General features: G+C 41.1%; 4 protein-coding genes across 4 annotated transcripts in view; 2 read left to right on the top strand and 2 right to left on the bottom strand.

Annotated features, from left to right (window-relative positions):
- The window catches only part of LOC136261966 (small nuclear ribonucleoprotein F-like), a 713-nt gene extending 537 nt beyond the window's left edge, over positions 1–176 (top strand). The window contains exon 4 of the mRNA XM_066056065.1: positions 19–176. Within this exon, the coding sequence (XP_065912137.1) occupies positions 19–85 (67 nt within the window). The 3' untranslated portion in view covers positions 86–176. The remainder of the gene's footprint in view (positions 1–18) is intronic.
- LOC136261942 (bromodomain-containing protein 1-like) lies at positions 153–5,478 on the bottom strand. The gene is made up of 11 exons (XM_066056032.1): positions 5,373–5,478; positions 3,562–5,213; positions 3,349–3,508; positions 3,173–3,301; positions 2,711–2,839; positions 2,302–2,656; positions 2,144–2,251; positions 2,000–2,092; positions 773–1,953; positions 586–722; positions 153–534 (listed from the first exon to the last, which is right to left on the bottom strand). The coding sequence occupies exons 2-11, from the start codon at positions 5,205–5,207 to the stop codon at positions 258–260; spliced, it is 4,215 nt and encodes a 1,404-aa protein (XP_065912104.1). The 5' UTR covers positions 5,208–5,213; positions 5,373–5,478; the 3' UTR covers positions 153–257.
- LOC136261949 (5-aminolevulinate synthase-like) lies at positions 5,435–8,088 on the top strand. Its single transcript, XM_066056041.1, has 7 exons — positions 5,435–5,773; positions 5,877–5,975; positions 6,039–6,134; positions 6,346–6,583; positions 6,634–7,303; positions 7,365–7,493; positions 7,543–8,088. The coding sequence occupies exons 1-7, from the start codon at positions 5,575–5,577 to the stop codon at positions 7,840–7,842; spliced, it is 1,731 nt and encodes a 576-aa protein (XP_065912113.1). The 5' UTR covers positions 5,435–5,574; the 3' UTR covers positions 7,843–8,088.
- On the bottom strand, positions 7,840–19,195 carry LOC136261940 (protein crumbs-like). The gene is made up of 15 exons (XM_066056030.1): positions 18,908–19,195; positions 18,492–18,757; positions 18,300–18,438; positions 17,802–18,245; positions 17,328–17,593; positions 17,152–17,281; positions 14,553–17,103; positions 9,361–14,438; positions 9,182–9,307; positions 9,025–9,120; positions 8,895–8,964; positions 8,756–8,844; positions 8,617–8,704; positions 8,505–8,550; positions 7,840–8,304 (listed from the first exon to the last, which is right to left on the bottom strand). The coding sequence occupies exons 1-15, from the start codon at positions 19,137–19,139 to the stop codon at positions 8,086–8,088; spliced, it is 9,840 nt and encodes a 3,279-aa protein (XP_065912102.1). The 5' UTR covers positions 19,140–19,195; the 3' UTR covers positions 7,840–8,085.

Below are 19,195 nucleotides of genomic sequence, written 5' to 3'. Positions count from 1 at the left end.
TTTATCACTTACATAAAGGTGTAACAATGTCTTGTATGTAAGAGGAATGGATGAAGATGAGGATGATGCTGAAATGAAAGACTGATCTATCATTCCCCTTAGCTTAACTACATCCTATTGTCAACATGCAAATTTTTATAAATGCCACAACATTGTCAATCACTAGTAAAATTGAAGACACGATAATATAAGTTTCATGTACAATAATAATGTTAAGGGTGTGGAAATCAAAACAAAAGCAAATGGGTTGGCTGTGTTTATGGTTCTCCGTCATCAGAATCTGTACATCGAGACAGGCTACCAATTCTGTTGGAGCCATCTACAGTAAGTTGTGTACCATTGGTATCATCTATCTGAATTGGTTCTCGGACAGTAGGTGTTTGTGGTAACTTACTAATTTGTCTTAAGTGATCAATTGACCTGTCATATGCCTTGAGCACTGATGCTTTAGACTGACCACTCTTGGAAATAAAACGCTGGTCCTTTTCATTATTCTCACCTAACAGTTGTATTTTGGACACAGGTAGCCATTGCCTGAAAAACATCACCAGTCACAGTAAGCAGTTGATTGTGGCTAGATCTTACCATGATTTTCTGGCATCGAAGAAACGTACTAGGTAGTGGTCAGGATCTGTTCTGGCATTCAAAACTTCAGTCGATGGCGACGGTATGAAAGTGTGACCCAGCTTGATTCCATCATTGGAAAGGTTGGGGTCCACAACCTAATGCATAAGTTTGAATAATACAATATTAACACAGATATTAGCCTTACCAGTGCAGGGTAGGGTTTAAATCCCTTACACTTTGCCCAAACTACATCATAAAATTGGGGAATGTACTCATTATCGGATTCACTTGGCTTTTTCTTGTTTGTCATTTTGACATTCTTTACACTGCTAGTTCCATTTGTCAAACACTCAGCAAATATTTTGCTTGGTGCTGAATCATGTTCGTCTAACTGCCTAAGATCTGAAATTGAAGTTCGAACAAGCCCATTGCTGGTACTACGTAATTTATTACGTGTTCTTAACTCATGAGAATCCTTTGATGGAGCCTCGTTTTTCATTGCACGGCCACCTTTTCTTTCTACATCAGAACTGAGGCTCTGAGTCCGTCTCTTGCGCCCAAACAGCTGCCGGTCCCACTGCTCAAGTTGGCCCTTTCTCTTCCGTCTATGTTTCACCATTCCTGATGACACAGAAAGAGATCTTGAACGAGTCTCTACTTGCTTTCTGGTTGGAATGCTTCTTGCTGTTAACTCTGTTTCACTAGCACCAGAAGGGATGCCACTATCTACTCCACCAACTAACAATTTGTTGTTGGTTGGGCTCTGTACAGTCTCTTGGTCACTTTTGGAATGCCTGCCTCGTGACCTTCGTGGGGTACTATCCTCCACACTGGTTGGAGACTTGATGCTTGTGGGAGATTTGAGGGGAGTAGGGGATTTAATAATTTCCCTTAATTCTCTTCTTTGTTCTTCCACAGCATTCCTTGCACTGCCACGTTTGTTCCTCCTTAGCTTAATGTTCTTTGCTTTCTTTAATATTTTCTTTTCAGCAGATTTTAATATACCTTTTTGTCTCTTCTGAGACACTACCTCAGTTTCTGAGTGTACATAGCTAAGTGCTCTCTTACGAGCATTTGTCATGTTTACTCCCTTCTCAGTGCGCCTTCTTACTCTCCTTGATGAATAGAGAGGCTGCTCTGGCAAGTCATCATTAGCTGGTGTCCGAGCAAATGCCTCATCATCATCATCATCATCATTGTAATAGTGAGAGTGTAGCGGAAGGCCCTCATTCAATTCACTACACTTCTCCAGGTCAATCTCTACTCCTGAGTTGGCAAGGATGTGATGGCGGGTAGCCGTCAAGCGTAAACTTCCTTGGAGAACATGATTGGCCAAGCCTCCTCTATCCTCTGGACTCCTTGGAAATCTTGACGGAGTTTGATCTTCTACAACCACAACAGTTCAGATTTATAATGAAAATCCACTGCTTACCTAAATCAGTGCCTTTCTTCTGCTGTTGCTTCATCTGTCTCCTAAGTTGACCAATTTCTCGCCGCAGGCTCTTTTCTTTACTGTGTCGAACAGCTGTGAAACAACAATAAACACACATACACAATAACAAAAGGATATACATACCAGGATTCTTGAAGGTCTGAGCAATAGCAAGTTGTTCCCTCAACAGCTCATATTGTTCCTCCATTGTTATACTAGGTAGACGAGGTTTAGGTATCAGTGGTTCCTCATCTGTCGTTACATAACTTGACCATGTTACTCACACAGTGTACCATACTCACCATCTATAAGATCATTTAGTATGGACTCATCCAAGATGCAGCTGTCTGGATAGACAGACTGGAACAGTGGAGAAGTTGGCTCCTCAAAGTCTTCATACAGCCCAGAGGCTGGATCAATTCTGGCATTTTTCAGAGCCTCAGCCGCTTCCTCTAGAAACTTTTTACCAGCATCTCTTATCCTCACTGCGGCCTTGTAATACACCGTTTCCTTCTGGTTGTAAATCATTGCATTTCCCCACACAAGGTTGAAATCAGTCTCAAAATCTTCCAGGGTCTGATACTGCCCGGACACAATCTTGTTGTTCATTGTAGAAAAATCCATAGGGTGTTTTATTACATCAGCATAATCACATACCTACAGGAAGCAGTACATTTAAGAGTTGGCTTTCAACACACTACGCAAACACACCTCATTCAGTGGTACAGGCTCAGCAAATATGTCTGCTGGATCCTTCATCTTCAACTGCTCCAGCACACCAAGTAAGATGTGCCTCAGTGGACACAGGTCCAAATCAAGAATGACATGAAGTAGCCGAACCTATAAACACGGTAAAATATACTTGTTACATATTGTTGTATGACCGAGTAGTAGTTGTCTTCCTCAAGGAAACATGGCTAACACCTGTTTTGTTACAGTGTACAAATCAACACAAACCAACCACTTGTCTTGTGTGTATGGAATACAGTCACAAAATTCACAAAGCGTAGATAGTCTATTAAAAGCAGATCCCCTTCAAAAAACTGTATGTGTAGACATTAGCACCATTAGAATAGTATGGATTCTACTACAGGGGCAATAGCCACAATGTGTAAAAGCCATTTAAATTACATGGTTATCCTCATGCCATAATATGAGTGAGAAGGTACTTACCAGTTTCTTCTTTGCCTTTTCTCTTTTTCTCACCAGCTCCACAAGGAGTCTGGCCCTCTCAAGATCATGCCGCAAAGCCTTCCACAAGGTAAGCTGCTCCTTCAATGATTCCATCTCCTCTTCACTCAGCTGAAATTGATATAAACTTGGAAAAGTGGTGAGCTACAAACTGTTACCTTGTAAGTGTTCATCTGTGCTCCCTGGCTGGTGGCTTGCAACCTCCTTAGTAATGGAACTCCATTGCGACTCTGTCTCTTCAGCTTCCAGTAGCCAACCAGCTTAGGAATGAATTGTGTTTTCCGGTGCAAGCTGACCCTAGCTGCAATCCTCTCTAATCTAAGGGAGGAAGATGTGTGCTACTCATTTTAAGATAACATAGTGGGCATCACCTGTGGTCTGGGATAAATGGGATGTTCACTATCGGTAGCATGGAGATCGATCTCTTCTGTTCCAGCACTCTGCGTGCCTTCTGAATAAATCCGCTTTCTCTTTCCTCTGCTTTCCCTTTCCTTCGCGAATTATCCAGGCAGGCATCTTCCTCTGCTTTCCCTTTCCTTCGCGAACTATCCAAGCAGGCATCTTCCTCTGCTTTCCCTTTCCTTCGTGAATTATCCAGGCAGGCATCTTCCTCTTCTTCCCATTCTACCTCTACAACACTGTCTCCCAGTTTTTGTTGAGCAGCAGCAGACATGTGTTGGTCACAGTAAGCCAGTTTCCTGACTTCTGTGTCACCAGTTTTGGGTGGCTCAATTTTCATCTCCAAGCCAGCCTGCTGGGCACAGGTGACGTGAAATGCCACGTAACAGTTGGCCTTGGCACACTGGATGCAAGCTCCACCCTTCTGTCGACAAATATAGCAAATGAGTTTCCAACGTGCAGCTGGCACATTTCCTATACTGTCTATTGGCTCTAGGAAAACAGTATTAGCAAAGTGTACTTCAGGAATCCACAGGGCACAGATGACATGCGACCATCGGTTGTCTGATGTCTGCTTGAATGCTCCTCCTTTGTTTGGGCAAAGCACACAATCAACGTTACAAGATGGTGAATGTAAGCAGCGTCGACAGAGCCACTGACCCTCTGGGATGTAAGGGACTCCGTAACATTCCTGGTGCACAGCTAAATTGCACATGTCACAAAACAGTATGACATTAGTATTGTGTGCCTCTCCATCATTGCAAATACAACACTCAGCATTCTCATCGATGTTATATGGATTAGTGTCAACATGGTCACTGAGACGGCTCTCAAAGAAGCACTCCTTCTCCAGTCTGTCCATCAGAAACTCAAAGACTTCATGGGGCACCACTGTCAAACCTTCATTTCTTCGCTCTTCATTGATGAGATCGAGCCAGTGATTGTCCTCTTCATCCATGTCGTATTCAACAACATCATCCAAGTCTTCTACCGATTGTTCCACGTATCTGTAGTAAGTACTAGACTTTTCAGGGGCTTCAGAGCACTCCAGGTTTTCCAAAACTTCAAATTCAGCTTTAAGAAGGCCACTAGGATTGGCTAACTCCTTGGTATCACTGGCCTGGGCCTTGCTACGTTTGCCACGCTTCGATTTAGAGCCTTTTGATCGTGGAGTATCCGATCGTCCTTTCCTGCTACTAATTGGAGTTCTCATTTGGTGACTGTTTTTTACTTCTGTGGCTTCGCCTTCACTACCTTGGGAATTTCCCTGGCTGACAGTTGGGTCATTATTATCAATCACCAAGTCGGAATCGATTGACACACGAACATAATCTCCCTCAAAATCAACCTCGACTAATCTCTGAGACTCTGCCCATGTCAAAGGTTCCTTTTTGCTTCTCTTTCGCTTACTACATGGAGAACCAATTCCTCTTGATGTGGTTACCAGGAAACATTTGGGCACAAAGCTGCCTCTGTTGGAGCCATAGTGATAAAGAATTCCAGCATAACTGAGATAACGTTTCCCACAGTAGTTACAGTTAAAGGGTGGTCTACCGCTTCTAACTTCTCTTAGCAACTCTCTCACTTTATCGGCACTGGGAGGGCGCTCGTCGCTCATAGTTTTCTGTGTAAATTCATTAGCATAAAAAAATAGCGTGGCTTAGGTGGCACTTACAAAGGTATGTTCACACCCAAGAAACCAATATGAAGTTATTATTCGTAACACACAGCATTGTAATTGTGTTTTGTGCGTTGTATGTGTGGCTATCTAAGTCTAACAAACCTGTCAGTTGTGACTTCGCACTCGGATCACCCAGTCGGCCATATTTATAAGTACAAATTCTCATCTCACGTGACGTTCAGTACTTTGTTATCATTCCAATTGTGGGTGTAAAGACGTCCGGTTTCTTCGAAGTGTTCTTTAAGGCCAAGTGTGGAATAATCGTTGCTTTAAATTGTACTGCCTACTAAGAATCCTACCAGTCATGATAGTTATCACTTTGCCTCACAAATACGTTGGAGGAGTACATCAGAAGATGGCACTTACGCGATGCCCTTTCTTAAACAGCGTCAGTGCTAATTTTCTTAGGCATTCAGGAAGGTCTTTGTCTATGTACGGCCAGCGTTGCCCGATGTTATCCCGCTTGTTGTGCAATAACGCATCAGCGACTGTTCGCGCTACTGGTGAGTTTATACCCCTACCCTTTTCCCCCCTTTCATGTAAAGCTGCTCAAAGTTGTTTGAGCCATATTGTGACTTTTATTTACAAAGCTTTATCTTTTTGCAGAATCAATTGCTAATAAACCGTTGCAACTACGAATTACGACGCGACCGTGCAGCACTGCGCCACCAGAGCCAAAAGTAGCAGAAGCGAAAACAGGAAACGGTAAGTAACCTGTATTTGTAAGAAACATTGCCTGCAGTTTATATTACTTTTTTTTATGTACAGGTGGAGAATGTCCGTTCCGCTGGCATGTTGCAGTGAAAAACTCGCTAAAACAACAAGTTCTGCCATCAAAATGGCTAGGGGCACAGACCACATATGGTAAGAGCCATAGTATAGCCAGACTTTAGTTAATAGATACTAAGTAACTATTGGAAGCCAAAGATAAGTTGTCATGTATTTCCTTTTGTTGATCTTTAGTCCTATTAGTGGCTGATTATGGCTTGAAGCCATGTGGGTAGTTGAAAACCACAGCTATTGTCATGTGACCTGTTATCACTTATCTTATGTCACGTATCTTCATTTGTTACAGGGAACAAATCCTTTGATTATGAAGGATTCTTTGAGAAGAAGATTAAGGAAAAGCTCGACACTAATACCTATCGCAGGTTCAATATAGTCGACAGGGTTGCAAGCAAGTTTCCAGAGTGTGCCTACCAAGGGAGGACCAACTCTAATATAGATTTTGTTGAACCCAAAAAGGCAACAGTGTGGTGTAGTAATGATTATCTAGGGATGAGCAGGCATCCTGGTGTAATAGAGGCCACTCTGTGAGTAATAATCATTTTGTATATATCACAAAGTGACTTGTGTTTTACAGGGAAGCCATGACCTCCCATGGTGTGGGTGCTGGTGGTACCAGAAACATATCTGGGACTAGCTCATACCATTGTCTGCTGGAGAAAGAGCTGGCAGACCTTCATAATAAAGATGGTGCATTGGTGTTTTCATCTTGTTATAATGCCAACCATGCCACCTTCTCTACGCTGGGCCAGTTGTTACCTGGATGTGTTTATTTCTCAGATAAAAAGAACCACGCCTCGATCATTCATGGTGTAAGAGATGGCCGCTGTGCTAAAGAAATTTTCAATCACAATGACCCTGAACATTTGGAGCAATTGCTTAAGAAGTATGACCGTGGAGTGCCAAAGGTTGTCATATTCGAGTCAGTACATTCCATGAGTGGTGACATTAGCCCCATCTCTGAACTGTGTGATGTCGCTCATCACTATAATGCTTTGACTTTTATTGATGAAGTGCATGCTGTTGGTCTATATGGCAATCGTGGCGGTGGAGTTGGTGAGAGGGATGGTCTGTTAGATAAACTGGACATCATTTCTGGAACACTTGGGAAGGCGTTTGGCGTGCAGGGAGGATACATTGCCACATCTGCTAATCTAGTTGATTTCATACGCAGCTATGCTCCAGGGTTTATTTTCACCACTGCCATGTCCCCGATCCTTATGGCGGCTGCACTGAAGTCTGTCAAAGTGAGTAGGTTTTCTAACACTTTGTGCACTAATGATTTGTTTCGTTTGTACTTGTTTGCAGTTACTCAAGTCAGAAGTTGGACAAGGTCTGAGGAAGAAGCACCAAGCTACTGTGAAGCAAGTGAAAGAAGCATTGGCTTCCAGTGGTGTTCCCACAGTTGAATCACCAAGTCATATTATACCTGTGAAGGTGGGTCACCATACTGTTTGATGTCTCCTTTTATCACCTTCATCCGCAGGTTGGAGATCCAGCACTTTGTACTAAAGCTTCTTCACTGCTATTGTCAGAGCACAATATCTATGTGCAAGATATCAACTATCCCACAGTGGATTATGGTGAAGAGTGCCTGAGGGTGGTCCCCACACCTTTACACACTGATGAGATGAAGATGCACTTTGTGAATGCATTGGGTATTGTGTGGCAGCAGCTAGGCCTGTCATTCATGGAGCCCACGAAAGCTTGTTCCAAATTCTTTCAGGATGATTATCCACCAGCGATTCTTCAACCTGCCATGATGGACATCCCCATGAGAGCCTGAACCCCCAGTGAACTAAAACTTGTCATCCCCCATTTGTCATTGTCTAGTTATTTAGTGTCTCATTTAACTGCTACAGCATTAAGAGTTGTGTTTGTTTGTGTTGTATGTTCTATCATGAAGTTTGCTTGTATTGTTAATATTTATGTTTTATTAATTTTACATATCTACAAAATGAAACATTAAAATTACAACAACTTTACACATACTATATACAGTTTTTTGAAATTAAAAAGGAATTGGAAATTACAGTGCAGCGTCATCATTAACATGATATCGTTTGGAGACTTTTCGCTTTAGTTCTTCAAAGTTGCCCGTGCTCGTGTCCTCTGCAGATGTTGCTTTGTTTGAGAAGACTGCACCATTAGCAATGCTGCCTAAAGTAGCAGTATTGTTAGATGTTGGCTTGTAGCGACCAAGAGTTCCATAAGTTGGCCGGTTTGCTATACCATCTAGCGTAGCATCCTTTGAGAAAATAATGGGAAATTGTGATGACAACTTCCTTTGAGGTGAACATAGTGTATGTCATGCCTTTAGTCATGCACACAACAAAACATTGGCCCAACAGATGACATAAAAGTGTGTGTCAAATATAGACATGACACCACCAAATATGGAAACTCCCACATGTATACATCATTACTATCAACAATCTCAATACTTACATGTTCAATGTCACAAGGTGCAATTTGTCTTGATCCTGAACGATATCTGAGAAATCAAACAATTTTATGATAAAAAACCTTAACACTATATACACAACTTCGGACACCATACTTTGAGTATCCCATTATGGCAAGGATAATTATCAATGCCGTTGCTATAACAGCCAGAAACACTCCAATAGAAATTCCTACAGCTTCACCTGTTTGTGTATAAGCACAATACAGTCAGAATACATGGAAACAAATAGTACCAGTTTGAGAGTTATCATCTTGCGTAGCTCGACCAGTGACCGAACGATCTCGTGTCTCACAACGTTGGCCAATAAAACCTCTTGGACAACTATATTAAAATTACAACACTATTACTCAAATACGATGTGTTTATCTTACAGGCATGTTAGACCAGTTGGACCAGCTGAACAGGTTCCACCACTTGCACAGTAACCCTCATGGCAGACAACTAAAGAGTAATAACATTCACATAAAATCATAGTTTGTGTGGTAGCGCAACTTTACGCACTTTGTGAACAATCATCTCCGCCATATGGCTGTACGCACTGACACACTTCTGGTTCAACACAAGTTCCACCATACAAGCAAGGGTTTGTACATATAGCTATAAGGGTGAAAGGTGAAATAGCATATGATAGAATTTAAGTGATGTTTTTATTTTTTACCAGATTCACAAGACACACCAGTGTAGCCAGTAGTACAATTACAAACACCAGTCACTGGACTACAGTCAGCTCCATTTAAACAAGTACAAGTTGATGCACAATCAGGACCATATGTGTCAATACAACCTATATAATGTAGTAATGAAACAAACATGTTCACAGAGCTACATACTTATTACCTTCATTGCAATCTTCACCCATAAATCCAGCATTACAGTTACACACAAAACTACCATCAGTGTTACTACACACTCCATTGTTACAAGGATTATCAACACATTCATCAATATCTTCATCACAGTTCAACCCAGTGTAACCACTACTACAACTACAACTATATCCATTAACTTGATCAGTACAGTCACCATTAACACAAGGGGAGCCTGCACAATCATCAATGTCAGTTTCACAATAGTCACCTGTATATCCATCAACACAACTACATGTGTAGGAGTGAGTACCATCCACACAAGTTGCTCCATTTTGGCACAAGTTATCAACACAATCATCTACATCATCACATAATTGACCGGTGAAACCTTCAGGACAGTTACACATGAACAATACCACCCCACTCATGCAAGTAGCACCATTTTGACAAGGGTCTGGATCACAATAGTCAATAGCAGTGATACAATTGCCACCAGTAAATCCTGCTTCACAATTACATGTAAAGCCATCAACTCCATCAGTACAAGTACCACCATTCTCACAAGGATTGGGACTACAATCATCACTGTTTACATTACAAGTTGCACCAGTAAATCCTGCTTCACAGCTGCATGTAAAGACATTAACTCCATCAGTGCAGGTACCACCATTCTCACAAGGATTAGGACTACAGTCATTGATGTTTTGGCCACAGATATCACCAGTAAATCCTGCTTCACAGCTACATGTAAAGCTATTAACTCCATCAGTGCAGGTACCACCATTCTCACAAGGATTGGGACTACAATCATCAATGTTTACGTTACAAGTTGTACCAGTAAATCCTGCTTCACAGCTACACATAAAGCCATTGACTCCATCAGTGCAGGTACTACCATTCTCACAAGGATTGGGACTACAATCATCAATGTTTACATTACAAGTTATACCAGTAAATCCGTCTTCACAGCTACACATAAAGCCATTGACTCCATCAGTGCAGGTACTACCATTCTCACAAGGATTGGGACTACAATCATCTATGTTTACATTACAAGTTACACCAGTAAATCCTGCTTCACAGCTGCATGTAAAGCCATTAACTCCATCAGTGCAGGTACCACCATTATCACAAGGATTGGGACTACAATTGTCAATGTTTACATTACAAGTTGCACCAGTAAATCCTGCTTCACAACTACACGTAAAGCCATTAACTCCATCAGTGCAGGTACCACCATTCTCACAGGGATTAGGACTACAATCATTGATGTTTTGATCACAGGTATCACCAGTAAATCCTGCTTCACAGCTGCATGTAAAACCATTCACTCCATCAGTGCAGGTACCACCATTCTCACAAGGATTGGGACTACAATCATCAATATTTTGATCACAGGTATCACCAGTAAATCCTGCTTCACAGCTGCATGTAAAACCATTAACTCCATCAGTGCAGGTACCACCATTCTCACAAGGATTGGGACTACAATCGTCAATGTTTACATTACAAGTCGTACTAGTAAATCCTGCTTCACAGCTACATGTAAAGCTATTAACTCCATCAGTGCAGGTACTACCATTCTCACAAGGATTGGGACTACAATCATCAATATTTTGATCACAGGTATCACCAGTAAATCCTGCTTCACAGCTGCATGTAAAGCCATTAACTCCATCAGTGCAGGTACCACCATTATCACAAGGATTGGGACTACAATTGTCAATGTTTACATTACAAGTTACAGCAGTAAATCCTGCTTCACAGCTACATGTAAAGCTATTAACTCCATCAGTGCAGGTACCACCATTCTCACAAGGATTAGGACTACAGTCATCGATGTTTTGGCCACAGGTATCACCAGTAAATCCTACTTCACAGCCACATGTAAAGTCATAAACTCCATCAGTGCAGGTACCACTATTCTCACAAGGATTAGGACTACAGTCATCGATGTTATGGCCACAGGTATCACCAGTAAATCCTACTTCACAGCCACATGTAAAGTCATTAACTCCATCAGTGCAGGTACCACCATTCTCACAAGGATTAGGACTACAGTCATCAATGTTTTGGCTACAGGTATCACCAGTAAATCCTACTTCACAGCTACATGTAAAGTCATTAACTCCATCAGTGCAGGTACCACCATTCTCACAAGGATTAGGACTACAGTCATCGATGTTTTGGCCACAGGTATCACCAGTAAATCCTACTTCACAGCCACATGTAAAGTCATTAACTCCATCAGTGCAGGTACCACTATTCTCACAAGGATTAGGACTACAGTCATCGATGTTATGGCCACAGGTATCACCAGTAAATCCTACTTCACAACCACATGTAAAGTCATTAACTCCATCAGTGCAGGTACCACCATTCTCACAAGGATTGGGACTACAATCATCTATGTTTACATTACAAGTTACACCAGTAAATCCTGCTTCACAGCTGCATGTAAAGCCATTAACTCCATCAGTGCAGGTACCACCATTATCACAAGGATTGGGACTACAATTGTCAATGTTTACATTACAAGTTGCACCAGTAAATCCTGCTTCACAACTACACGTAAAGCCATTAACTCCATCAGTGCAGGTACCACCATTCTCACAGGGATTAGGACTACAATCATTGATGTTTTGATCACAGGTATCACCAGTAAATCCTGCTTCACAGCTACATGTAAAACCATTCACTCCATCAGTGCAGGTACCACCATTCTCACAAGGATTGGGACTACAATCATCAATATTTTGATCACAGGTATCACCAGTAAATCCTGCTTCACAGCTGCATGTAAAACCATTAACTCCATCAGTGCAGGTACCACCATTCTCACAAGGATTGGGACTACAATCATCAATATTTTGATCACAGGTATCACCAGTAAATCCTGCTTCACAGCTGCATGTAAAACCATTAACTCCATCAGTGCAGGTACCACCATTCTCACAAGGATTGGGACTACAATCGTCAATGTTTACATTACAAGTCATACTAGTAAATCCTGCTTCACAGCTACATGTAAAGCTATTAACTCCATCAGTGCAGTTACCACCATTCTCACAAGGATTGGGACTACAATCATCAATATTTTGATCACAGGTATCACCAGTAAATCCTGCTTCACAACTACACGTAAAGACATTAACTCCATCAGTGCAGGTACCACCATTCTCACAAGGATTGGGACTACAATCATCAATGTTTACATTACAAGTTACACCAGTAAATCCTGCTTCACAGCTACATGTAAAGATATTAACTCCATCAGTGCAGGTACCACCATTCTCACAAGGATTGGGACTACAATCGTCAATGTTTACATTACAAGTTGCACCAGTAAATCCTGCTTCACAGCTACATGTAAAGACATTAACTCCATCAGTGCAGGTACCACCATTCTCACAAGGATTAGGACTACAGTCATCGATGTTTTGGCCACAGGTATCACCAGTAAATCCTACTTCACAGCTACATGTAAAGCTATTAACTCCATCAGTGCAGGTACCACCATTCTCACAAGGATTAGGACTACAGTCATCGATGCTTTGGCCACAAGTATCACCAGTAAATCCTACTTCACAGCTACATGTAAAGTCATTAACTCCATCAGTGCAGGTACTACCATTCTCACAAGGATTAGGACTACAATCATCAATATTTTGATCACAGGTATCACCAGTAAATCCTGCTTCACAGCTACATGTAAAGACATTAACTCCATCAGTGCAGGTACCACCATTCTCACAAGGATTGGGACTACAATCATCAATGTTTACATTACAAGTTGTACCAGTAAATCCTGCTTCACAGCTACACATAAAGCCATTGACTCCATCAGTGCAGGTACTACCATTGGCACAAGGATTGGGACTACAATCATCAATGTTTACATTACAAGTTGCACCAGTAAATCCTGCTTCACAGTTGCATGTAAAGCCATTAACTCCATCAGTGCAGGTACCACCATTATCACAAGGATTGGGACTACAATTGTCAATGTTTACATTACAAGTTACACCAGTAAATCCTGCTTCACAGTTGCATGTAAAGCCATTAACTCCATCAGTGCAGGTACCACCATTATCACAAGGATTGGGACTACAATTGTCAATGTTTACATTACAAGTTGCACCAGTAAATCCTGCTTCACAGCTGCATGTAAAGCCATTAACTCCATCAGTGCAGGTACCACCATTATCACAAGGATTGGGACTACAATTGTCAATGTTTACATTACAAGTTACACCAGTAAATCCTGCTTCACAGTTGCATGTAAAGCCATTAACTCCATCAGTGCAGGTACCACCATTATCACAAGGATTGGGACTACAATTGTCAATGTTTACATTACAAGTTACACCAGTAAATCCTGCTTCACAGCTGCATGTAAAGCCATTAACTCCATCAGTGCAGGTACCACCATTATCACAAGGATTGGGACTACAATTGTCAATGTTTACATTACAAGTTACACCAGTAAATCCTGCTTCACAGCTACATGTAAAGCTATTAACTCCATCAGTGCAGGTACCACCATTCTCACAAGGATTAGGACTACAGTCATCGATGTTTTGGCCACAGGTATCACCAGTAAATCCTACTTCACAGCCACATGTAAAGTCATTAACTCCATCAGTGCAGGTACCACTATTCTCACAAGGATTAGGACTACAGTCATCAATGTTATGGCCACAGGTATCACCAGTAAATCCTACTTCACAGCCACATGTAAAGTCATTAACTCCATCAGTGCAGGTACCACCATTCTCACAAGGATTAGGACTACAGTCATCAATGTTTTGGCTACAGGTATCACCAGTAAATCCTACTTCACAGCCACATGTAAAGTCATTAACTCCATCAGTGCAGGTACCACCATTCTCACAAGCATTAGGACTACAGTCATCAATGTTATGGCCACAGGTATCACCAGTAAATCCTACTTCACAGCTACATGTAAAGTCATTAACTCCATCAGTGCAGGTACCACCATTCTCACAAGGATTGGGACTACAATCATCAATGTTTACGTTACAAGTTATACCAGTAAATCCGTCTTCACAGCTACACATAAAGCCATTGACTCCATCAGTGCAGGTACTACCATTCTCACAAGGATTGGGACTACAATCATCTATGTTTACATTACAAGTTACACCAGTAAATCCTGCTTCACAGCTGCATGTAAAGACATTAACTCCATCAGTGCAGGTACCACCATTCTCACAAGGATTAGGACTACAGTCATCGATGTTTTGGCCACAGGTATCACCAGTAAATCCTACTTCACAGCCACATGTAAAGTCATTAACTCCATCAGTGCAGGTACCACCATTCTCACAAGGATTAGGACTACAGTCATCAATGTTTACATTACAAGTCGTACTAGTAAATCCTGCTTCACAACTACATGTAAAGCTATTAACTCCATCAGTGCAGGTACCACCATTCTCACAGGGATTGAGACTACAATCATCAATGTTTACGTTACAAGTTACACCAGTAAATCCTGCTTCACAGCTACATGTAAAGCCATTGACTCCATCAGTGCATGTACCACCATTCTCACAAGGATTGGGACTACAATCATCAATGTTTACGTTACAAGTTATACCAGTAAATCCGTCTTCACAGCTACACATAAAGCCATTGACTCCATCAGTGCAGGTACTACCATTCTCACAAGGATTGGGACTACAATCATCTATGTTTACATTACAAGTTACACCAGTAAATCCTGCTTCACAGCTGCATGTAAAGCCATTAACTCCATCAGTGCAGGTACCACCATTCTCACAAGGATTGGGACTACAATCATCAATATTTTGATCACAGGTATCACCAGTAAATCCTGCTTCACAGCTGCATGTAAAGACATTAACTCCATCAGTGCAGGTACCACCATTCTCACAAGGATTAGGACTACAGTCATCGATGTTTTGGCCACAAGTATCACCAGTAAATCCTACTTCACAGCCACATGTAAAGTCATTAACTCCATCAGTGCAGGTACCACCATTCTCACAAGGATTAGGACTACAGTCATCAATGTTTACATTACAAGTCGTACTAGTAAATCCTGCTTCACAACTACATGTAAAGCTATTAACTCCATCAGTGCAGGTACCACCATTCTCACAGGGATTGAGACTACAATCATCAATGTTTACGTTACAAGTTACACCAGTAAATCCTGCTTCACAGCTACATGTAAAGCCATTGACTCCATCAGTGCAGGTACCACCATTCTCACAAGGATTGGGACTACAATCATCAATGTTTACGTTACAAGTTGCACCAGTAAATCCTGCTTCACAACCACACATAAAGCCATTAACTCCATCAATGCAGGTACCACCATTCTCACAGGGATTAGGACTACAATCATTGATGTTTTGATCACAGGTATCACCAGTAAATCCTGCTTCACAGCTGCATGTAAAGCTATTAACTCCATCAGTGCAGTTACCACCATTCTCACAAGGATTGGGACTACAATCGTCAATGTTTACATTACAAGTTACACCAGTAAATCCTGCTTCACAGCTGCACATAAAACCATTAACTCCATCAGTGCAGGTACCACCATTCTCACAAGGGTTGGGACTACAATCATCAATATTTTGATCACAGGTATCACCAGTAAATCCTGCTTCACAACTACACGTAAAGCTATTGTCTCCATCAGTGCAGGTACCACCATTCTCACAAGGATTGGGACTACAATCATCAATATTTTGATCACAGGTATCACCAGTAAATCCTGCTTCACAACTACACGTAAAGCTATTGTCTCCATCAGTGCAGGTACCACCATTCTCACAAGGATTGGGACTACAATCATCAATATTTTGATCACAGGTATCACCAGTAAATCCTGCTTCACAACTACACATAAAGCTATTGTCTCCATCAGTGCAGGTACCACCATTCTCACAAGGATTGGGACTACAATCATCAATGTTTACATTACAAGTTGTGCCAGTAAATCCTGCTTCACAGCTACATGTAAAGCCATTAACACCATCAGTACAAGTACCACCATTCTCACAAAGATTAGGACTACAGTCATTGTTATTTGTTTCACATCGTTCTCCAGTAAAGCCAATCACACACTGACACTGAAACGTATTGATACCATCAACACAACTACCATTATTTTCACAAGATATTGTAGTGCAATCATCAATATTAATGTGACACAGATGACCTGTAAATCCTTGTAAACACTGACATGAAAAGTTTGCTACTGCATCAACACAAGTTGCCCCATTACGACAATGGTTGGGATCACAATCATCAATATTTATATTACAGTATTCCCCACTGTAGCCATTGGCACAAATACAGGTATAAGAATTGATCCCTGAGTCACTACATGTTGCACCATTTTCACAATAATTATTCACACAGTCATCAACATCTTCATCACATACAGCTCCTGTAAACCCTTCAACACAATTGCATGTGATACTGTCTCCATTAAGTGTACATGTTCCACCATTGGCACAGCTATCTGTCTCACATCTTGTAGTGACATGATCACAGTCGATTCCTTCAAATCCATCTGGACAATTACAAGTGTATGAGTCCCTAGAGTTTACACAAGTTGCACCATTCTGACAAGGTTGTGAGGAGCAGTGGTCAAAGTCATCACAAAGTAGTCCACTGTAATTTGGTGCACAATTACATGTAAATGAACTATCACCAGAAACACAGGTAGCTCCATTATTGCAAGGATTGGTGCTGCACAAGTCAGTTGCTACAAAAACAACAGATGAAGTTACCAATTAATATTATTGCAACTTACAATAGGTAGTGTTTTTAGTGCCACTGAACTTCATTGGTAAACAGCCGAAGCTTCCTCCTGGACAAGTGATGTTTAATCTCACTAACTCACTATTGAAAAAGTTAACTCCAAGAGCCGGTTCTCTGTCGATCTATTATAAAGTAAAAAGTTTATAATATATCAGTTTAATTATTTACCTCCAAAAATGCATCTTCTTCACTATAATACAAGCTAAACCCTCCATGATCCACATTTCTCCATCCTGTAGCACGATTCACTGCTAGAGAACTTATTACACAGTCAGGAGGTAGTGCATAGTCTGCAGTTCCTTGAACTATTGGTAATGGATAAGAAGTAGCCTCAAATGATATCTCATATCCACCATCACCATCTTCTGCAAAACTAACAGTAGATACACCAGTGTCCACATTCAGTGTTAGTCTTGAAAACCGCAAAGAGCATTCTAAGGAAAATACAATTCATTAATACACTATAGGGTATAAACTATAGTGGACAGACACTATTGTTTGAAAATGACCTACATAACAGCTTCATAAATAAAAATGAAAATTTATCTCTAAAACTACTAGCTATATGTGACATGGTCAATATATTGTAAGACACAAATTATATTATGTGGCTAAATAACTCTTTTGTCCATACTAACAGACCATTGTAATAATCATCACATCTTCGTAGGTCGTGTCTGTAGCTCAGTCTGAATTCACATTGGCAATAAGAACAACTACCATCAGGACAGTAAGCTCTGATACTAGAGCAATATTCTACACTACTTAATGGAGTGTTGACACTATCACCCCTGTCCATTCGATCTATAGAAAATGATGAACATGTGCTATCACCATCATCACAACTATCTGCAATGCCTCCAATGAACACTTCACAGGATGGACCAGCATAGTCTTGTACACAGAAGCACACATGAGTTCCTATACCATTCACACAAGAACCACTGTTTTGACATGGATTATTGGCACAGTAGTCAATGGACTGGCAAAATGTACCAATAAATCCACTAATGCAACTACATGTGAAAGAGTCTCCATTTGAGGTACAAGATCCGGAATTTTGGCATGGGTTAGAATCACACAGATCTACAAATGTCAACACATTCAAATAATAGCTAAAAACTATGCCAGATCATGTACCTGATTGTGAAGGAGTAAATGTTTGAGATCCACTACCAAATTTAAACATAAGTGAGCCAGTGATACTTGGACAGGTAATGTTCAATCTCACAAACTGAGCTCTAAAGAACTCAGCACCAGCAGAAGGTAACTCAGTAACCTAACAGTGTACAAGTGTACAATAGTGTCTTACTTACTATGTGTCTGACTCACCTCCAAATAAACATGAGAGTTACGTTCTGCTAATGAAAATCCATTAAAGCTTTGTACTACCCATCCAGTGTAAGTATTGAATTCTACTGATGATACAGTACACCCAGTTGGTAGGGGAGTACTGGCTGGACCCTGCACTATTGGTAGTGCACTTGATGATGCTGCAAACTCTAACCTATGACTGACACCATCCACACCAGTGGCAATACTAACAACACTAACACTGACATCAGAGAAACCAAGTCTTGAAAATCGAAACTGTGGGACTGCAAAAAACACCATACAATTTATTCACACGCACACACATACACACACAGAGTGCAGTCTAGCTCCCACTCATCATTAAATCACACACAATATCCGAAACAATAATTATCAGTTACACAATATGATCACTAATCTAGCAAAGTCTGTACCGTTGTAATAATCGATGCAAGTCTGACTTTCTAATGAAAACGTCCTCCGATAGTCACATTTACACTGTGAACCATCAAGGTAGCCGTGTATTGCCGAACAGTACGCGGCACTGGTCATCGATGATTGCACTTCATCTCCAGACTCAAAACGAGTGATAGTTAACGATGTTTGACAGTTACACAACAAAACACTCTCCAATAATATCACTGTGACCAATAAAGACCATATCATCTTCACCGCATATTTTCCGAACCAAAGCCAACGGTTTTCGAGGTGGGGCTACTAGT

Source organism: Dysidea avara, chromosome 7, assembly GCF_963678975.1.
Source record: "Dysidea avara chromosome 7, odDysAvar1.4, whole genome shotgun sequence".
In the NCBI taxonomy this organism is placed as follows: domain Eukaryota; kingdom Metazoa; phylum Porifera; class Demospongiae; order Dictyoceratida; family Dysideidae; genus Dysidea; species Dysidea avara.
This window is presented reverse-complemented; position numbering and strand designations above follow the sequence as displayed.

Coding starts and splice junctions, on each gene's coding strand:
- LOC136261942 (XM_066056032.1), bottom strand. CDS start 5,207: ATGAGCGACGAGCGCCCTCCCAGTGCCGATAAAGTGAGAGAGTTGCTA. Junction 2,657..2,710: donor AGCCTGTACCACTGAATGAG/GTGTGTTTGCGT, acceptor TGCTTCCTGTAG/GTATGTGATTATGCTGATGT. Junction 1,954..1,999: donor GAAGAAAGGCACTGATTTAG/GTAAGCAGTGGA, acceptor TTGTGGTTGTAG/AAGATCAAACTCCGTCAAGA.
- LOC136261949 (XM_066056041.1), top strand. CDS start 5,575: ATGATAGTTATCACTTTGCCTCACAAATACGTTGGAGGAGTACATCAG. Junction 5,774..5,876: donor AGCGACTGTTCGCGCTACTG/GTGAGTTTATAC, acceptor ATCTTTTTGCAG/AATCAATTGCTAATAAACCG. Junction 7,304..7,364: donor CTGCACTGAAGTCTGTCAAA/GTGAGTAGGTTT, acceptor ACTTGTTTGCAG/TTACTCAAGTCAGAAGTTGG.
- LOC136261940 (XM_066056030.1), bottom strand. CDS start 19,139: ATGATATGGTCTTTATTGGTCACAGTGATATTATTGGAGAGTGTTTTG. Junction 17,594..17,801: donor ATGTGATGATTATTACAATG/GTCTGTTAGTAT, acceptor TATTTTCCTTAG/AATGCTCTTTGCGGTTTTCA. Junction 8,845..8,894: donor CCAACTGGTCTAACATGCCT/GTAAGATAAACA, acceptor ATTTTAATATAG/TTGTCCAAGAGGTTTTATTG.